General features: G+C 44.3%; 1 protein-coding gene across 1 annotated transcript in view; it reads left to right on the top strand.

The window, feature by feature from the left end:
• The window catches only part of LOC115123489 (SR-related and CTD-associated factor 4-like), a 47,672-nt gene that overhangs the window by 8,016 nt on the left and 20,694 nt on the right, over nucleotides 1-18,962 (top strand). Inside the window, exons 8-12 of the mRNA XM_029652839.2 lie at nucleotides 1,063-1,256; nucleotides 1,362-1,462; nucleotides 1,680-1,793; nucleotides 10,518-10,674; nucleotides 11,132-11,235. Coding sequence (XP_029508699.1) covers nucleotides 1,063-1,256; nucleotides 1,362-1,462; nucleotides 1,680-1,793; nucleotides 10,518-10,674; nucleotides 11,132-11,235 — 670 coding nt within the window. The remainder of the gene's footprint in view (nucleotides 1-1,062; nucleotides 1,257-1,361; nucleotides 1,463-1,679; nucleotides 1,794-10,517; nucleotides 10,675-11,131; nucleotides 11,236-18,962) is intronic.

The following is an 18,962-nucleotide window of genomic DNA, read 5'->3' as shown; positions in this document are numbered from 1 at the left end:
TGTGTTAGCTTGGAATTTAGTATCTCGTATTGCTGTGTTAGCTTGGAATTTAGTATCTCGTATTGCTGTGTTAGCTTGGAATTTAGTATCTCGTATTGCTGTGTTAGCTTGGAATTTAGTATCTCGTATTGCTGTGTTAGCTTGGAATTTAGTCTCTCGTATTGCTGTGTTAGCTTGGAATTTAGTCTCTCGTATTGCTGTGTTAGCTTGGAATTTAGTCTCTCGTATTGCTGTGTTAGCTTGGAATTTAGTCCCCCTATTGCTGTGTTAGCTTGGAATTTAGTCTCTCGTATTGCTGTGTTAGCTTGGAATTTAGTCTCTCTATTGCTGTGTTAGCTTGGAATTTAGTCTCTCGTATTGCTGTGTTAGCTTGGAATTTAGTCTGTCGTATTGCTGTGTTAGCTTGGAATTTAGTCTGTCGTATTGCTGTGTTAGCTTGGAATTTAGTCTCTCGTATTGCTGTGTTAGCTTGGCTTTTAGTCTGTCGTATTGCTGTGTTAGCTTGGAATTTAGTCTCTCGTATTGCTGTGTTAGCTTGGAATTTAGTCTCTCGTATTGCTGTGTTAAGCTTGGCTTTTAGTCTGCCTTATTGCTGTGTTTAATTGGATTTTTACTTAAGTGCTTTAGTTCTCCTGTTCCTAGAGACACCCTCCTGTAGGTTTTAACTCCAACCCTGTTCCTGGAGACACCCTCCTGTAGGTTTTAACTCCAACCCTGTTCCTGGAGAGACACCCTCCTGTAGGTTTTAACTCCAACCCTGTTCCTGGAGACACCCTCCTGTAGGTTTTAACTCTAACCCTGTTCCTGGAGAGACACCCTCCTGTAGGTTTTAACTCCAACCCTGTTCCTGGAGACACCCTCCTGAAGGTTTTAACTCCAACCCCAGTTGTAACTAACCTGATTAATCTTATCAACCATTTAAATATTAGAATCAGGTGTTCTTGATTAGGGTTAAAGTGAAAACCTACAAGGACGGTAGCTCTTCAGGAACAGGGTCGGAGAGCCCTGATTTTAGTACGTTGTGATTTTAAAAGCATTTTAAATAAGGTTTGATTTCTCCAGTTCTCCCAGGAGAAAGAGGTCCCCCGGTTCTCCCTCCCGGAAACCCCGACATTCCTCCCAGCGCTCCGGGTCCCGTTCCAGGGAGAGTCGCTGGAACTCGCCTCGCTCCCGCTCGCAGGAGAGGAAGGAGAGAGAGAAGGACAAAGACCGTAGACAGAAAGGTCTGCCCAGCATCAAGAGCCAGACACTCAGTGGTACGTATTGTCAGATACACAAGGACTGCGTCCCAAAATGGCTCCCTTTTCCCTACTATATTCGACAAGGGCCCCGTATTGAATGATTCCCTCGTTGTTGTCTAGTTTGCACCACGACTCTGTGGGTGGGCCAGTTAGACAAGAAGACTTCTCAGCAGGACGTCATGTGTTTACTAGAGGAGTTTGGGCAGATAGACTCCATCAATGTGAGTATGAAGCGGACACTGATCTTACTCAGTGGCAACCTATTTCCTTTTACTGTGCACTACTTTTCACTGGAGCCACATAAGAAATAGTCTAATAAGAGAGTGCTCTATATAGGACACAGGGGGGGAGATTGACCCTGAAAAATACACTAGGCTGTTTGTGAAAGGGAACAATTTAGGAGCGAACGCCAACCTTCTCCTTCCCGCTCCCATCCAGATGATACCTCCTCGTGGATGTGCCTACATAGTGATGGTCCACAGGCAGGATGCCTACAGAGCTCTACACAAACTCGGCAGAGGATCCTTCAAGGTCAACCAGAAGGCTATCAAGGTACTTGTTGATTTTTTTTAATGTTAAATCAACTCTTTTATAATGTGGTAAAAATTATTCTAATCAAAGGAGACTTTTAGACTTCCTGAAAACAGTCAAACTTTATTATTTAATTACTGCGGACAGGGAGCTTGTCAACGACACCACCCATAGGTTATTTGTTGAGAACCCAAACAGCAGGAATTAAGCCACACCCCGTTTATAGCCAAGTCCATCCTCCTGGATGTTGATGACAAATCACAGACGAGAGAATTTATACCAAGGTACATTTTGCTTCTCATGAAACAGACATCAAGATATACATGGCTCCATATCTCTCTAGTTTATTTACTGCTTGATTGTGTAGGAATGCTAATGCAACATAGACACTTGGTCCTTTCCTTAAATAAATTGGAGATTGTGTCTCCCTGGTACTGACAGACGGGGACACAGACACTAATCATGGAATGGAATGTTGTCTTGTCACCAAGCCATCGTAAATCTACTGTCAACGTTAAAATCTGAGGCTTCTCTCTCTTCACACAGACACATGAGTTCTAAACAATATTCTGTTGCATTCTAAGAAAAACAGTCAGTGTAAGTACTAATATAGGATTACATTCTAATATTTTGGGGCGACAGGCTGGCCTAGTGGCTAGAGGGGGGCGGCAGGCTGGCCTAGTGGCTAGAGGGGGGCGGCAGGCTGGCCTAGTGGCTAGAGGGGGGCGGCAGGCTGGCCTAGTGGCTAGAGGCAGGCTGGCCTCTCAAGACAGTCAGGAAGTTAAAACTTGGTCGCAAATGGGTTTTCCAAATGGACAATGACCCCAAGCATACTTCCAAAGATGTGGCAAAATGGCTTAAGGACAACAAAGTCCAGGTATTGGAGTGGCCGTCACAAAGCCCTGACCTCAATCCTATAGAAAATTTGTGGGCAGAACTGAAAAAGCGCGTGCGAGCAAGGAGGCCTACAAACCTGACTCAGTTACACCAGCTCTGTTAGGAGAAATGGGCCAAAATTCACTCAACTTATTGTGGGAAGCTTGTGGAAGTTGAAATATTTGTTAACCAATTTCCATGTTTCCCGTTGTCTGTACCTTGTGAGGTGTGGAAACACTGCTTTTATGGATTTTGTCTTGTTGCTTTTTGTCCTATGTTGCTCTGTGTGTGCTCACTGCTCATTGGTTGTCCTATGTTGCTCTGCGGTGCTCATTGGTTGTCTGTATTGTAATAGTTTTTAATAATCTGCCCAGGGACTGATTTTGAAAATTAGCCAGTTGGCTAAAACTGAAACGTTGATTAATGTGCACTGTCCCTAACTCAAAGGCAATGCTACCAAATACTAATTGAGTGTATGTAAACTTCTGACTTCAACTGTGTGTGTGTTTTGTGTGTATATATACACTGCTCAAAAAAATAAAGGGAACACTAAAATAACACATCCTAGACCTGAATGAATGAAATATTCTTATTAAATACTTTTTTCTTTACATAGTTGAATGTGCTGACAACAAAATCACACAAATTATCAATGGAAATCAAATTTATCAACCCATGGAGGTCTGGATTTGGAGTCACACTCAAAATTAAATTGGAAAACCACACTACAGGCTGATCGAACTTTGATGTAATGTCCTTAAAACAAGTCAAAATGAGGCTCAGTAGTGTGTGTGGCCTCCACGTGCCTGTATGACCTCCCTACAACGCCTGGGCATGCTGAGGTGGCGGATGGTCTCCTGAGGGATCTCCTTCCAGACCTGGACTAAAGCATCCGCCATCTCCTGGACAGTCTGTGGTGCAACGTGGCGTTGGTGGATGGAGCGAGACATGACTGGAGCGGGCCAGTCCATAGCATCAATGCCTTCCTCTTGCAGGAACTGCTGACACACTTCAGCCACATGAGGTCTAGCATTGTCTTGCATTAGGAGGAACCCAGGGCCAACCGCACCAGCATATGGTCTCAAGGGGTCTGAGGATCTCATCTCGGTACCTAATGGCAGTCAGGCTACCTCTGGCGAGCACATGGAGGGCTGTGCGGCCCCCCAAAGAAATGCCACCCCACACCATGACTGACCCACCGCCAAACCGGTCATGCTGGAGGATGTTGCAGGCAGCAGAACGTTCTCCACGGCTTCTCCAGACTCTGTCACGTCTGTCACATGTTCTCAGTGTGAACCTGCTTTCATCTGTGAATAGCACAGTGCGCCAGTGGCGAATTTGCCAATCTTGGTGTTCTCTGGCAAATGAAAAACATCCTGCACGGTGTTGGGCTGTCAGCACAACCCCCACCTGTGGATGTCGGGCCCTCATACCACCCTCATGGAGTCTGTTTCTGACCGTTTGAGCAGACACATGCACATTTGTGGCCTGCTGGAGGTCATTTAGCAGGGCTCTGGCAGTGCTCCTCCTGCTCCTCCTTGCACAAAGGCGGAGGTAGCGGTCCTGCTGCTGGGTTGTTGCCCTCCTACGGCCTCCTCCACGTCTCCTGATGTACTGGCCTGTCTCCTGGTAGAGCCTCCATGCTCTGGACACTACGCTGACAGACACCGCAAACCTTCTTGCCACAGCTCGCATTGATGTGCCATCCTGGATGAGCTGCACTACCTGATCCACTTGTGTGGGTTGTAGACTACGTCTCATGCTACCACTAGAGTGAAAGCACCGCCAGCATTCAAAAGTGACCAAAACATCAGCCAGGAAGCATAGGAACTGAGAAGTGGTCTGTGGTTATCACCTGCAGAACCACTCCTTTATTGGGGTTGTCTTGCTAATTGCCTATAATTTCCACCTGTTGTCTATGCCATTTGCACAACAGCGTGTGAAATATATTGTCAATTAGTGTTGCTTCCTAAGTGGACAGTGTGATTTCACAGAAGTGTGATTGACTTGGAGTTACATTGTGTTGTTAAAGTGTTCCCTTTATTTTTTTGAGTTGTGTGTGTGTGCAAATTTACCAGAAGATATCTGATTTTATATGGCCCTACAACTGTAGACTGACAGATCAAAATCGCTAACAATGAACACCCCTTTTTGAGATTGTGCAAAGGTAAAAAATAATAATAATAATATCCCTCCAAACAATCAATGTAAATCTGATATTGTCGAGTTAAAAATTTAATTATTTGTGTATGGAAGGTCGGTCATTATAAGAATCTTGATCAGCCTGTTTTCCCAGGACCGTGTTCTTTTCATTCTGGCCAGTTTAACACAGTTTAACACTTGAATGTCAAGGGGGTGCTAATTAAAAAAATATATCTCTTCATTATTAGTGTGTTTCTGTATGGAGTGCAGGTACATTAGGGGACACAGGTCAGGTCATTATCGGTGTGAAAAACATTGGTAAGACCAAATCGTGCTGGCGCCATCAACTGAAAATATATATATTTTGTTTAGTGTATAAATATATTGTGTTTGTCGATTGGTCTCCTAAGAGCCTTGTTTGTTTAGTGTCTAACCTAAATATACATTGTGTTTATGTAGATTGGTCTCTATAGAGCCCTGTTTGTTTAGTGTCTAACCTAAATATATATTGTTTATGTAGATTGCGCAGGGTTTGAACACGGTTATAGAGACGACTAGTGTTTGCATAAATAACAGAATTTTGACTTTGATACCAGGTTTAGTATCACGATGCGCAAAACGATACCACAGCAACAACAAAAATCAAGCATTATCTAAAGCCACTGGGCTTTACATGGAACAAAATGAAACGCCCTATTAAATTACAGAATGATCAGAGCACAACGTGGTCAAAAGTATGTGGACATCTGCTCATTGAGCATCTCATTACAATGCCATAGGTATTAATATGGAGTCCCTCCCCTTTGCTGCTGTAACAGCCTCCACTCTTCTGGGAAGGCTTTCCACTAGATGTTAGAACATTGCTGCTATAACAGCCTCCACTCTTCTGGGAAGGCTTTCCACTAGATGTAGGAACATTGCTGCTATAACAGCCTCCACTCTTCTGGGAAAGCTTACCACTAGATGTTGGAATATTGCTGCTATAACAGCCTCCACTCTTCTGGGAAGGCTTTCCACTAGATGTTGGAACATTGCTGCTATAACAGCCTCCACTCTTCTGGGAAGGATTTCCACTAGATGTTGGAACATTGCTGCTATAACAGCCTCCACTCTTCTGGGAATGCTTTCCACTAGATGTTGGAACATTGCTGCTATAACAGCCTCCAGCCTTCTGGGAAGGCTTTCCACTAGATGTTGGAACATTGCTGCTATAACAGCCTCCACTCTTCTGGGAAGGCTTTCCACTAGATGTTGGAACATTGCTGCTAAAACAGCCACCACTCTTCTGGGAAGGCTTTCCACTAGATGTTGGAACATTGCTGCTATAACAGCCTCCACTCTTCTGGGAAGGCTTTCCACTAGATGTTGGAACATTGCTGCTATAACAGCCTCCACTCTTCTGGGAAGGCTTTCCACTAGATGTTGGATGATTGCACCGGGGACTTGCTTCCATTCAGCCACAAGAGCATTAGTGAGGTCGGGCGTTCCAATTCACCCCAAAGGTGTTTGATTTGGTTGAGGTCAGGGCTCTGCGCAGGCCAGTCAAGTTCTTTCACCCCGATCTCGACAAAGTGCTTCTGTCTGTATGACCTCGCTTTGTGCACGGGGGCATTGTCATGCTGAAGCAGGAAAGGGCAAAAACTGTTGCTACAAAGATGGAAGCACAGAATCATCTAGAATGTCATTGTATGCTATAGCTCTAAGATTAGCCTTCACTGGAACTAAGGGGCCTAGCCCGAACCATGAAAAACAGCCCCAGACCATTATTCCTCCTCCACCAAACGTTACGGTTGGCACTATGCATTGGGGCAGGTAGTGTTCTCCTGGCATCTTCCAAACCCAGATTTGTCTGTCGGACTGCCAGATGGTGAACGCGTTTCCACTGCTCCAGAGTCCAATGGTGGCAAGCTTTACACCACTCCAGCCGATGCTTGGTATTGCACATGGTGATGTTAGGCTTGTGTGCTGCTGCTCGGCCATGTAAACCTGTTTCATGAAGCTCCCGACTAACAGTTGTTTTGCTGACGTTGCTTGCAGATGCAGTTTGGAACTCTAGTGAGAGTTGCAACCGAGGACAGACTATTTTTACACGCTTCAGCACTCGGCGGTCCCGTTCTGTGAGATTGTGTGGCCCTACCACTTCAAATCAAATCAAACTTAATTTGTCACATGCGCCGATGACAGACGATCTTTCCATGCTTCTGCACTCTGTGGTCCTGTTCTATGAGCTTGTGTGGCCTGCCACTTTGCAGCTTAGCTGTTGTTGCTCCTAGACGTTTCCACTTCGCAATAACAGCACTTACAGTTAACCGGGGAAGCTCTAGCAGGGCAGAAATTTGACTAACTGATATGTTGGAAAGGTGGCATCCTATGACAGTGCCACGTTGAAACTCACTGGGCTCTTTAGTACGGGCCAATGTCAATTGAATTTGCATGGCTGTGTGCTCGATTTTATACACCTGTCAGTGTATGTGTGGCTGAAAAAGTAGAATCCACTCATTTGAAGGGGTGTCAACATACTTTTGGTCGTGTAGTGTATCTGTGTTCATTTGCTAAACTTTGGACAAAATATTGGGTCAGATGACATTCATTAGATACATGATTCATTATACATTACAGCTAAATGATTTAATGTATTACATTTATACTTTACTTCCAAAATGACACAAACACTTTGAAGCTTGTTTCGGAAGCTTCTATATTGCAATAGTCTACACACCATAGAAATAAAAATGGATTTTTACACAACATACTGCGATTCCCAGAGTACACGTCACCTCCCATGATGCAATGCTCCGCCCAGACGGCTGGCTGGCTACGGTTAGCAAGCCCAGTCAAACGCGAAGTAGTGTTAATATTGTCATATATTAAATTGAGTACATTTCACATTTACTTTTGGGTTCTAATCCTATTATAATGCTCACATGAATATCATGCTGAATATATATTCATGTTATTGTCACTCAAATTATTCAATTTATTGGGGGTGAACTATAACCTCCCATGCGCTATTTTTACACCTTTTGCTTAGTAGTTTCGGTAGGCTGACCCTCATCTACTCTGTAAGTAAAGTATTCCCATACTTTGCTTCTGGAGCCAGCTGTCAACAAGCTGCGGGTGTGGAGTTATGACGTTTTCCTTCTCAAATGTGGCTCGCGCTGTGTCATCTACATGCACATGTAGCCTGGCTAGTTTACAACTGCCCCCCTAGAGAAGACAAGTAGCCTGGCTAGCTTACTACTGCCCCCCTAGAGAAGACAAGTAGCCTGGCTAGCTTACTACTGCCCCCCTAGAGAAGACAAGTAGCCTGGCTAGCTTACTACTGCCCCCCTAGAGAAGACAAGTAGCCTGGCTAGCTTACTACTGCCCCCCTAGAGAAGACAAGTAGCCTGGCTAGCTTACTACTGCCCCCCTAGAGAAGACAAGTAGCCTGGCTAGCTTACTACTGCCCTCTAGAGAAGACAAGTAGCCTGGCTAGCTTACTACTGCCCCCCTAGAGAAGACAAGTAGCCTGGCTAGCTTACTACTGCCCCCCTAGAGAAGACAAGTAGCCTGGCTAGCTTACTACTGCCCCCCTAGAGAAGACAAGTAGCCTGGCTAGCTTACTACTGCCCCCTAGAGAAGACAAGTAGCCTGGCTAGCTTACTACTGCCCCCTAGAGAAGACAAGTAGCCTGGCTAGCTTACTACTGCCCCCTAGAGAAGACAAGTAGCCTGGCTAGCTTACTACTGCCCCCCTAGAGAAGACAAGTAGCCTGGCTAGCTTACTACTGCCCCCCTAGAGAAGACAAGTAGCCTGGCTAGCTTACTACTGCCCCTCTAGAGAAGACAAGTAGCCTGGCTAGCTTACTACTGCCCCCCTAGAGAAGACAAGTAGCCTGGCTAGCTTACTACTGCCCTCTAGAGAAGACAAGTAGCCTGGCTAGCTTACTACTGCCCTCTAGAGAAGACAAGTAGCCTGGCTAGCTTACTACTGCCCCCCTAGAGAAGACAAGTAGCCTGGCTAGCTTACTACTGCCCCCTAGAGAAGACAAGTAGCCTGGCTAGCTTACTACTGCCCCTAGAGAAGACAAGTAGCCTGGCTAGCTTACTACTGCCCCTAGAGAAGACAAGTAGCTTGGCTAGCTTACTACTGCCCCCTAGAGAAGACAAGTAGCCTGGCTAGCTTACTACTGCCCCCGAGAGAAGACAAGTAGCCTGGCTAGCTTACGACTGCCCCCCCTAGAGAAGACAAGTAGCCTGGCTAGCTTACTACTGCCCCCCCTAGAGAAGACAAGTAGCCTGGCTAGCTTACTACTGCCCCCCTTGAGAAGACAAGTAGCCTGGCTAGCTGACTACTGCCCCCTGGCTAGCTTACTACTGCCCCCCTTGAGAAGACAAGTAGCCTGTCTAGCTTACAACTGCCCCCCTAGAGAAGACAAGTAGCCTGGCTAGCTTACTACTGCCCCCTAGAGAAGACAAGTAGCCTGGCTAGCTTACTACTGCCCCCCTAGAGAAGACAAGTAGCCTGGCTAGCTTACTACTGCCCCTGGCTAGCTTACTACTGCCCCTAGAGAAAACAAGTAGCCTGGCTAGCTTACAACTGCCCCCCAGAGGAGACAAGTAGCCTGGCTAGCTTACCACTGCCCCCTAGAGAAGACAAGTAGCCTGGCTAGCTTACTACTGCCCCCTGGCTAGCTTACTACTGCCCCCTAGAGAAAACAAGTAGCCTGGCTAGCTTACAACTGCCCCCCTAGAGAAGACAAGTAGCCTGGCTAGCTTACTACTGACCCCTGGCTAGCTTACTACTGCCCCCTAGAGAAGACAAGTAGCCTGGCTAGCTTACTACTGCCCCCGAGAGAAGACAAGTAGCCTGGCTAGCTTACAACTGCCCCCCTAGAGAAGACAAGTAGCCTGGCTAGCGTACTACTGCCCCCTGGCTAGCGTACTACTGCCCCCTAGAGAAGACAAGTAGCCTGGCTAGCTTACAACTGCCCCCCTAGAGAAGACAAGTAGCCTGGCTAGCGTACTACTGCCCCCTGGCTAGCTTACTACTGCCCCCTAGAGAAGACAAGTAGCCTGGCTAGCTTACAACTGCCCCCCTAGAGAAGACAAGTAGCCTGGCTAACTAGCTTACTACTGCCCCCCTAGAGAAGACAAGTAGCCTGGCTAGCTTACTACTGCCCCCCTAGAGAAGACAAGTAGCCTGGCTAGCTTACTACTGCCCCCTAGAGAAGACAAGTAGCCTGGCTAGCTTACTACTGCCCCCTAGAGAAGACAAGTAGCCTGGCTAGCTTACTACTGCCCCCTAGAGAAGACAAGTAGCCTGGCTAGCTTACAACTGCCCCCTAGAGAAGACAAGTAGCCTGGCTAGCTTACTACTGCCCCCTAGAGAAGACAAGTAGCCTGGCTAGCTTACTACTGCCCCCTAGAGAAGACAAGTAGCCTGGCTAGCTTACTTCTGCCCCCTAGAGAAGACAAGTAGCCTGGCTAGCTTACTACTGCCCCCTAGAGAAGACAAGTAGCTTGGCTAGCTTACTACTGCCCCCTAGAGAAGATTCAGACAAATTTTGAGACAGACTGGATCCTCAATCTGCGAGACACAGAAAGCCCTGAAAGTAACAGAAATAATCTGTCATGTTGTAGTATTGGAAAGGTACTGTGTTTTCGGTATACCAGGCAGCACACAGTTATTTAAAACAGTTTGTTATTTTACTTAATAACTGAAGCATATTGTATTTTTGTGTAGATTGCGTGGGCCTTGAACAAGGGTATAAAGGCGCCCCATAAGAAGTTCTGGGATGTAGAGCGAGGCGTCACCTACATCCCCTGGAGCAAGGTGAAGATGGAGGAGCTGGAGGGGTCCAGGGAGGGAGGCATGCTGGACGCAGACACACTCTGTCCAGGTAAACATCTCTCTTCCGCAACCTCTACACTGTCTGCTTTGGGTGATTCTCAATTGTCTTCCTTGATTCCTCACCTCCTCTCTCTCCTCGCCTCCTTCTCAAAATGCATTGGAGAAGAAGATTTCTGGTTCCTCTCCTCAGCCCTCCTCCTCCAATGCACTTTGAAGAAGGATGTGAGTAAACAGGGTTTGAGGGAATCAAGGAACCCTGTCGAGATTCACCCTCTGTCTAGATGTGGAATGAATTATTGTGGCCTGGAGTTTTTCCTGAACTCGCAACTTGACTAGTAAAAACCTGGCCTAAAACTTTTCCTAGTTGGGTCAAGTGGTCTGAAGAAATTCCTGTCGAAGTCAGAAGTATTGGACACAGAGTTAGGTTATATCTATCTCTACATTGCTTGTGTAGCTATTCTGTTTTAAGTGTATAATTATTCCTGATTGATTGGTCTGTTTGTCAGAGTGGGGAGATGACGTGAAGGAGCTGACTAAACCAGGAGGACTGAACAACGGAGGAGGAGTGGATGCCATGGAGACAGAGGGAGCTGCCACCGCCCATGTACAGGTAACACCCGCTACAGGGGAGACGATGACACACAGCACAGACAGCAGGGACCCAATGAAACTCACTAGTTTGGGTGTTCTGCCTCACCATAGTATCTCACCATCTCTTTTCTTGGGAAACAGAGTTTATCCTGAGATTTTGTTCCTTAGTTGTCAGTTTTCTGTATGTTTTTATTAAAATTGCAGGTTTTTATAAGTGTTGGTATAGAAATGCATACACTTTTCCTCAACACAAATGCAATAATGTGAGAAAGTGGATGAATAAAATCAGATTTACTAGTATCATGGCATGGGTGACTAGTATTTCACAGGTATTCACTCACCTCAGTACATCACCTATATAAAAACTAAGGTCCATGTTGAAAGGCTGTTGTATAGCTTTCTTCCAGTAAGTAGTAAGTCAACCAGTCTGAATGCAATGATCCAGTTTCTGCCTACATGACACTATACTCCCCAATAAAAGGAAAGGCAACTTTACTCGTGAACACTTGTCTTTTCACTTGTCTAATCAAAAAAAAAAAGGTGTCTTCCTGATATTAGGTAGGATCTAGGGATGTGACAAATGGGACATTTTTGATCATGTTTAAATGGCTATTTTTTTCTGGTACGGTTTAACAACAAAATTCACATTTTATGTGAATTCTCAATGCAGCTGCGCTGCTGGCAGCAATGGTTTGAGTCTCACAGTACGGCCCCCCTTTTTTCCAGATGGCTAACTATTGCGCCTGTACTGCCATTAATGTACCTCAGTTCCCCCGTGCAAAAGTTTGGATTTCCTTCTCATTTAACCTCTCATAGTATTGCCATACAGGACGTCCCTGCTGTCGCTTGCTTTCCTCTTGACGTTTTTCCCAACTGTTAACTACGACGACGTAGTGGTGGAGCGTCGTTGCCAAAATTAATTGATTTCTCGACTCCTTGCATGTCGACTCCCGAATCCCAATTCTGAGTGTCAAGATTTGATTCTGCTAAGAATAGTATTTCTGGAGAGGAGAGACTAGTTGCTGTACTTCGCAGAACACAAACTCACACCTTTCATAGCGAGCTAGCGAAGGACTGAGCGAGAGGGGACTGGCACAGTATAGGCAGTTCAGCCACCAGGCAGACAGTCAGAACCGTGCACTAGGCCTATCTATCAGTATGTTGGTCAGCCACCAGACAGTCAGAACCGTGCACTAGGCCTATCTATCAGTATGTTGGTCAGCCACCAGACAGTCAGAACCGTGCACTAGGCCTATCTATCAGTATGTTGGTCAGCCACCAGACAGTCAGAACCGTGCACTAGGCCTATCTATCAGTATGTTGGTCAGCCACCAGACAGTCAGAACTGTGCACTAGGCCTATCTATCAGTATGTTGGTCAGCCACCAGACAGTCAGAACTGTGCACTAGAGGTCGACCGATTATGATTTTTCCACGTCGATACCGATTATTGGAGGACCAAAAAAAAGCAGATACCGATTAATCGGCCGATTTAATTTTTTATTATTTTATTTATTATTATTTTATATATATATATATATATTTTTTTTTGTAATGACAATTACAACAATACTGAATGAACACTTATTTTAACTTAATATAATACACCAATAAAAATCAATTTAGTCTCAAATAAATGAAACCTGTTCAATTTGGTTTAAATAATGCAAAAACAAAGTGTTGGAGAAGAAAGTAAAAGTGCCATGTTAGAAAGCTAATGTTTCAGTTCCTTGCTCAGAACATGAGAACATATGAAAGCTGGTGGTTCCTTTTAACATGAGTCTTCAATATTCCCAGGTAAAAAGTTTTAGGTTGTAGTTAATATAGTATTTATAGGACTATTTATCTGTATACCATTTGTATTTCATATACCTTTGACTATTGGATGTTCTTATAGGCACTTTAGTATTGCCAGTGTAACAGTATAGCTCCCTGGGCTCGAACCAGGAACACATCGACAACAGCCACCATCGAAGCAGCGTTACCCATCGCTCCACAAAAGCCGCGGCCCTCGCAGAGCATGGGGAACAACTACTCCAAGTCTCAGAGCGAGTGACGTTTGAAATGCTATTAGCGCACACCCAGCTAACTAGCTAGCCATTTCACATCGGTTACACCAGCCATTAGGGTGATAGGCTTGAAGTCATAAACAGAGCTGTGCTTACGAAGAGCTGCTGGCAAAACGCACAAAAGTGCTGTTTGAATGAATACTTACGAGCCTGCTGGTGCCTACCATCGCTCAGTCAGACTGCTCTATCAAATCATAGACTTAATTATAACATATTAACACACAGAAATACAAGCCTTTGGTCATTAATATGGTAGAATCCATCCATCGATCATTTCGAAAACAAAACGTTTATTATTTCACTGAAATACGGAACCGTTCTGTATTTTATCTTACGGGTGGCATCCATCAGTCTAAATATTCTTGTTACATTGCACAACCTTCAATGTATGTCATAATTATGTAAAATTCTGGCAAATTAGTTGGCAATGAGCCAGGCTGCCCAAACTGTTGCATATACCCTGACTCTGCGTGCAATGAACGCAAGAGAAGTGACACAATTTCACGTGATTAATATTGCCTGCTAACCTGGATTTCTTTTAGCTAAATATGCAGGTTTAAAAATATATACTTCTGTGTTTTGATTTTAAGAAAGGCATTGATGTTTATGGTTAGGTACATTCATGCAACGATTGTGCTTTTTTTTCTCACAAATGCGCTTTTGTTAAATCATCCCCCAGCGTTGCATCGATTATATCCACTGTTCCCAGGCCGTCATTGAAAATAAGAATATGTTCTTAACTGACTTGCCTAGTAAAATAAAGGCGTAAAAAAATAAACTAAAATTTTTAAAACATAGGCAAAATCGGCGTCCCAAAATACCGATTTTTATGAAAACCTGAAATCGGCCCCAATATTTTATTTATTTTATTTTACCTTTGTTTAACCAGGCAAGTCAGTTAAGAACAAATTCTTATTTTCAATGATGGCCTAGGAAGAGTGGGTTAACTGCCTGTTCAGGGGCAGAACGACAGATTTGTACCATGTCAGCTCGGAGGTTTGAACTTGCAACCTTCCGGTTACTAGTCCAACGCTCTAACCACTAGGCTACCCTGCCGCCCCGTTCCGATTAATCGGTCGACCTTTACTGTGCACTAGGCCTATCTATCAGTGTGTTGGTCAGCCACCAGACAGTCAGAACTGTGCACTAGGCCTATCTATCAGCAATCAAAAGCTGTATGTCGCAAAGGAATGATGTCTCTCTGTTTCTTGGCTTGCAACTTCAGTAAAGCAGGGTCTATCATTAAGGAATAGGCCAAGGTGAAATTCAAAACGCAACAGACCAAAGACTGAACACACACTGGCATTGTTAGCAAAGAGAAAGAGCAGACGAGCCAGCGTGAGGAAGAGAGAGAGAGAGAGAGAGAGAGGGAGGGAGGGGTCAGGCTGAAAGAACCGTGAACATACAGTGGGGCAAAAAAGTATTTAGTCAGCCACCAATTGTGCAAGTTCTCCCACTTAAAAAGATGAGAGAGGCCTGTAATTTTCATCATAGGTACACTTCAACTATGACAGACAGAAAATCACATTGTAGGATTTTTTATGAATTTATTTGCAAATTATGGTGGAAAATAAGTATATGGTCATCAACAAACAAGCAAGATTTCTGGCTCTCACGGACCTGTAACTTCTTCTTTAAGAGGCTCCTCTGTCCTCCACTCGTTACCTGTATTAATGGCACCTGTTTGAACTTGTTATCATTATAAAAGACACTTGTCCACAACCTCAAACAGTCACACTCCAAACTCCACTATGGCCTAGACCAAAGAGCTGTCACTGTATGTAGTGGTCATCTGCACTGTCTTACATGCCTCACACATTCACCAAAGTAGCCTAAACTTTCACCTCTTCCTCTCCTGGTTTTATTTAAATGACACCCCCTCTTAGGCCTTTTATAGCCTAACGTCTAGTTGGGCTGTAACACTGAAGGAAAATCATGTCTTGTGATAACATCACAGTGCAATAGTCAACAGATTTTTCCAGTTAGGGACTTTTCTTAATGGTTCCAAATTTAGTTTCCTCCATTTATCTTTCCCTTCTAGTAGGGCCGTGTTGGTCATTGATACAGATGAAAACTGTTTAGCATAAAAATAAAAGCTTTTATGAGTTTGGAATATGGATTTTTTTTTTTACAATTTTTTTGCTAGTACCACCTGGTGTTTGGCTCCCTCAATGATTTGGTTTTTCACCATATCAATATCAACTGCTGTTCAAAGTCCTTATGTCTTTTTTTTCGTTTTTTTGTTCTTTTCAAGCCAAATATTTTTGACATTCTAATTCGATTGACATTAGTGTGAACAGAATGTAATTCTGAGACTCAAAGGACTTGAGTGCCCTCACCTCATGACTGTGACCATTACACCATTCTGTGATGGGGCAGATGGGCATGATGTCCACTCCGTGTGAATATACTTACTAGCGTGACGTGAGGCAGAATGATCTATGCTATCGTGAAGATCATTGAACCAGCTTAACATTTGACTCTCACTTAACCCCCAAAAACCTAAAAAATATATATATATATATATGTTTCTCTTTGAGATGATTGGAAGGTACCACCTGTTGCACATTCCTTTAATACAGAGCATCCGGAAAGTATTCAGACCTCGACCTTTTCCACATTTTGTAATGTTACAGCCTCGTTCTACATGCTGCCCCCCCCCCCCCCCCCCCTCTTTCTAAATTAAATTACGATGGGGGCTTCACATAGTGGTCAAATAAAAGTGTGTTTGTCGTTTTACACAGTTTAGCACATCAAAGAGCATTTGGAATTTTACACCAGTGTACACACTACTTATTTTCCCCAATGTAGTGATTTTTTATATATATATATATATATATATATATATATACACCACATAATGACAAAGCAAATATTTTAGACATTTTTGCAAGTGTATTAAAAATAACTGAAATTACATGTGTGTAACTATTCAGACCCTTTACTCAGTACTTTGTTGAAGCACCCTTTTGGCAGCGAATACAGCCTCTAGTCTTCTTGGGTATGACGCTACAAGCTTGGCACACCTGTATTTGGGGAGTTTCTCCCATTCTTCTCTGCAGATCCTCTCAAGCTTTGTCAGGTTGGATGGGGAGCGTTGCTGCACAGCTATTTTCAGGTCTCTCCAGAGATGTTTATGTCTGGACTCGGGTCCAGACCCGCTGGGTCACTCAAGGACATTCGGAGATTTGTCCCGAAGCCACTCCTGCCATGGTCTTGGCTGTGTGCTTAGGGTCGATGTCCTGTTGGAAGGTGAACCTTCACCATGGTCTGAGGTCTTGAGTGCTCTGGAGCAGGTTTTCATCAAGGATCTCTGCACTTTGCTCCATTTATCTTTCCTTTAACCTGACTAGTCCCTGCCGCTGAAAAACATCCCCACAGCATGTTGCTGCCTCCACCATGCTTCACCATAGGGATGGTGCCAGGTTTCTTCCAGATGTGATTCTTGGCATTCAGGCCAAAGAGTTCAATCTTGGTTTCCTCAGACCAGATAATCTTGTTTCTCATTGTATCAGAGACCTTTAGATGCCTTTTGTCAAAATCCAAGCGGGCTGTCATGTGCCTTTTTACTGAGAAGTGGCTTCCATCTGGCCACTCTACAATAAAGGCCTGATTGGTGGAGCGCTGCAGAGATGGTTGTCCTTCTGGAAGGTTCACCCATCTCCACAGAGGAACTCTGGGAGCTCTGTTAAGTGACCATCGGGTTCTTGGTCACCTCCCTGACCAAGGCCCTTCTCCCCCAATTTTTCAGTTTTGCCTGGCTCTAGAAAGATTAGGTGGTTCCAAACTTATGTAAATGTGACATTTTCAGTTTTTTATATAAAAAAATGAACTGTTTCCTTTGTCATTATGGAGTATTGTGTGTAGATTGATCAGTAAAAACAAGTATTTAATCCGTTTTAGAATAAGGCTGTACTGTAACAAAATGTGGTAATGGGGAAGGGGTCTTTCTGATTGCACTGTAATGCTCACAACACAAATAATCAAATTATTTATTATTCAAAGGCTTTTAGCAGATGGCTTCACATCAAGTTTGACCTGTTAGTTAGTGTGTGTGTGTATAAATAATTAAATTGTACCAGAGGCTGTTTCTTGGTACAAGGCAGATCAGAGTTGTACTACTACGGACAATTGTGCTTGTAACTGTGATCCTAGTTCTTGCACACAAACAAACAGGAACCTGAACGCTGTGGCGCAATCAAACACAACACCAGTTTATGATTGTCTTCAGAAGCAGGCTTGAGATGATAAAATAATAATTAGGGATTAATGAATACATGCTCACGAGAAGGAAGAGACGATAATCCCATCTAAATGTCATCTTTGCTGTTTAAAAAAAAAAAGGAATATTTTATCAACAGAATATATATATATATATAGGTAAAAATATCCGTTGTCAAACCTGCCCAAACGTCCTCTATTGCAATCTGTACCTTTTAACATAGAACAGTTGTGGTGCGACAAAGGTTTGCCGCTCACTACGACTCAAATACTTCATACCACCTAGGTCAGTATCAGGGCCATAGTCTAACCCTGAAACTGACTCCACCCTGAAACTGACTCCACCCTGAAACTGACTCTCACGCTCCTGAAACTGGTCTTATCTGCCAGCCTTTTATTTCAGTCAACCAAACAACTTGAGGTTATCACCCAGGTAGGTGAATGAGGTGACCCTGGAAGATGATACTTTTAGCCCCCCGAACAGCTTTCAACAAAGACACCTGCGGTGGCTACTACTTTAAAAAAATGTTTTTTTTTGTAGTCCCGTTCTATGGCTCCAAGTGACACTGTGTCAGGATCGTCAGTGTCACGAGGCCTCACAAAGGTGAGTGTTTCTGGACGTGGAATATGGATATCGCAGATCCGTTCCTCGCTGGGACTAATACTGAGGAACCTCTCCAATGGCTGCCAGGTAAAGGTGACGCTCCCTCCCCTGTCGGAATTGACTGGATTGTTCTCGTGACATATTGGGGGGGTCAAGTTGCAGAAACAACTGAACGAGCCACAGTTACTCTAATCTATCACAATTCAAGTTGCCACAAATGACCTGAAATTGGCGTCCAAGCAGAACAGCTGTTGTCATAATGCTGTTCCTGCGATATCAGATATCTTTTATTGCTCAATTTGACAATATCCCGGTGTTTATTTGTGTAGGGCTCTCTGTGGGCCAAAAGACATGAGGTGAGCTGAAACAATGTTTTTCTAATGTCCAGGACTCCCAGCCCATCACGATGTATAAAAGGAGCATTGCTCTCTCACACTAGACCTGGGGTTTTCAGGCCTTTATCAAACCATATTGATACGGTTACATACTTTGCGTAGTTGAAGAGAAAGATTCCTAAACAAATCAAATCAAATTTTATTTGTCACATACACATGGTTAGCAGATGTTAATGCGAGTGTAGCGAAATGCTTGTGCTTCTAGTTTCCGACAATGCAGTTATTCAATAGTAAGGAAACATACAGGATGTTATCTACCTGACAGTGATCTCAAATGTTATATTCTCAGTTCGGTTACATTTAATCGGCAGGAAGTAGAAACAATAAGACTGTTGACCACCTGTGGGGGGGGGGGGGGGGGGCACTGGCATTAGAGTTGTGGGTCTAGCAGGAACGAAGGAGGCAGACAGCCTGTGGGCCCCACGGTGGAGCTCCACCGCAGGATCCTCTACCGGTGG

Source organism: Oncorhynchus nerka, linkage group LG11, assembly GCF_034236695.1.
Source record: "Oncorhynchus nerka isolate Pitt River linkage group LG11, Oner_Uvic_2.0, whole genome shotgun sequence".
Classification (NCBI taxonomy): Eukaryota; Metazoa; Chordata; class Actinopteri; order Salmoniformes; family Salmonidae; genus Oncorhynchus; species Oncorhynchus nerka.
The sequence above is the reverse complement of the archived record's forward strand: the minus strand, read 5'-3'. Positions and strand labels throughout refer to the sequence as shown.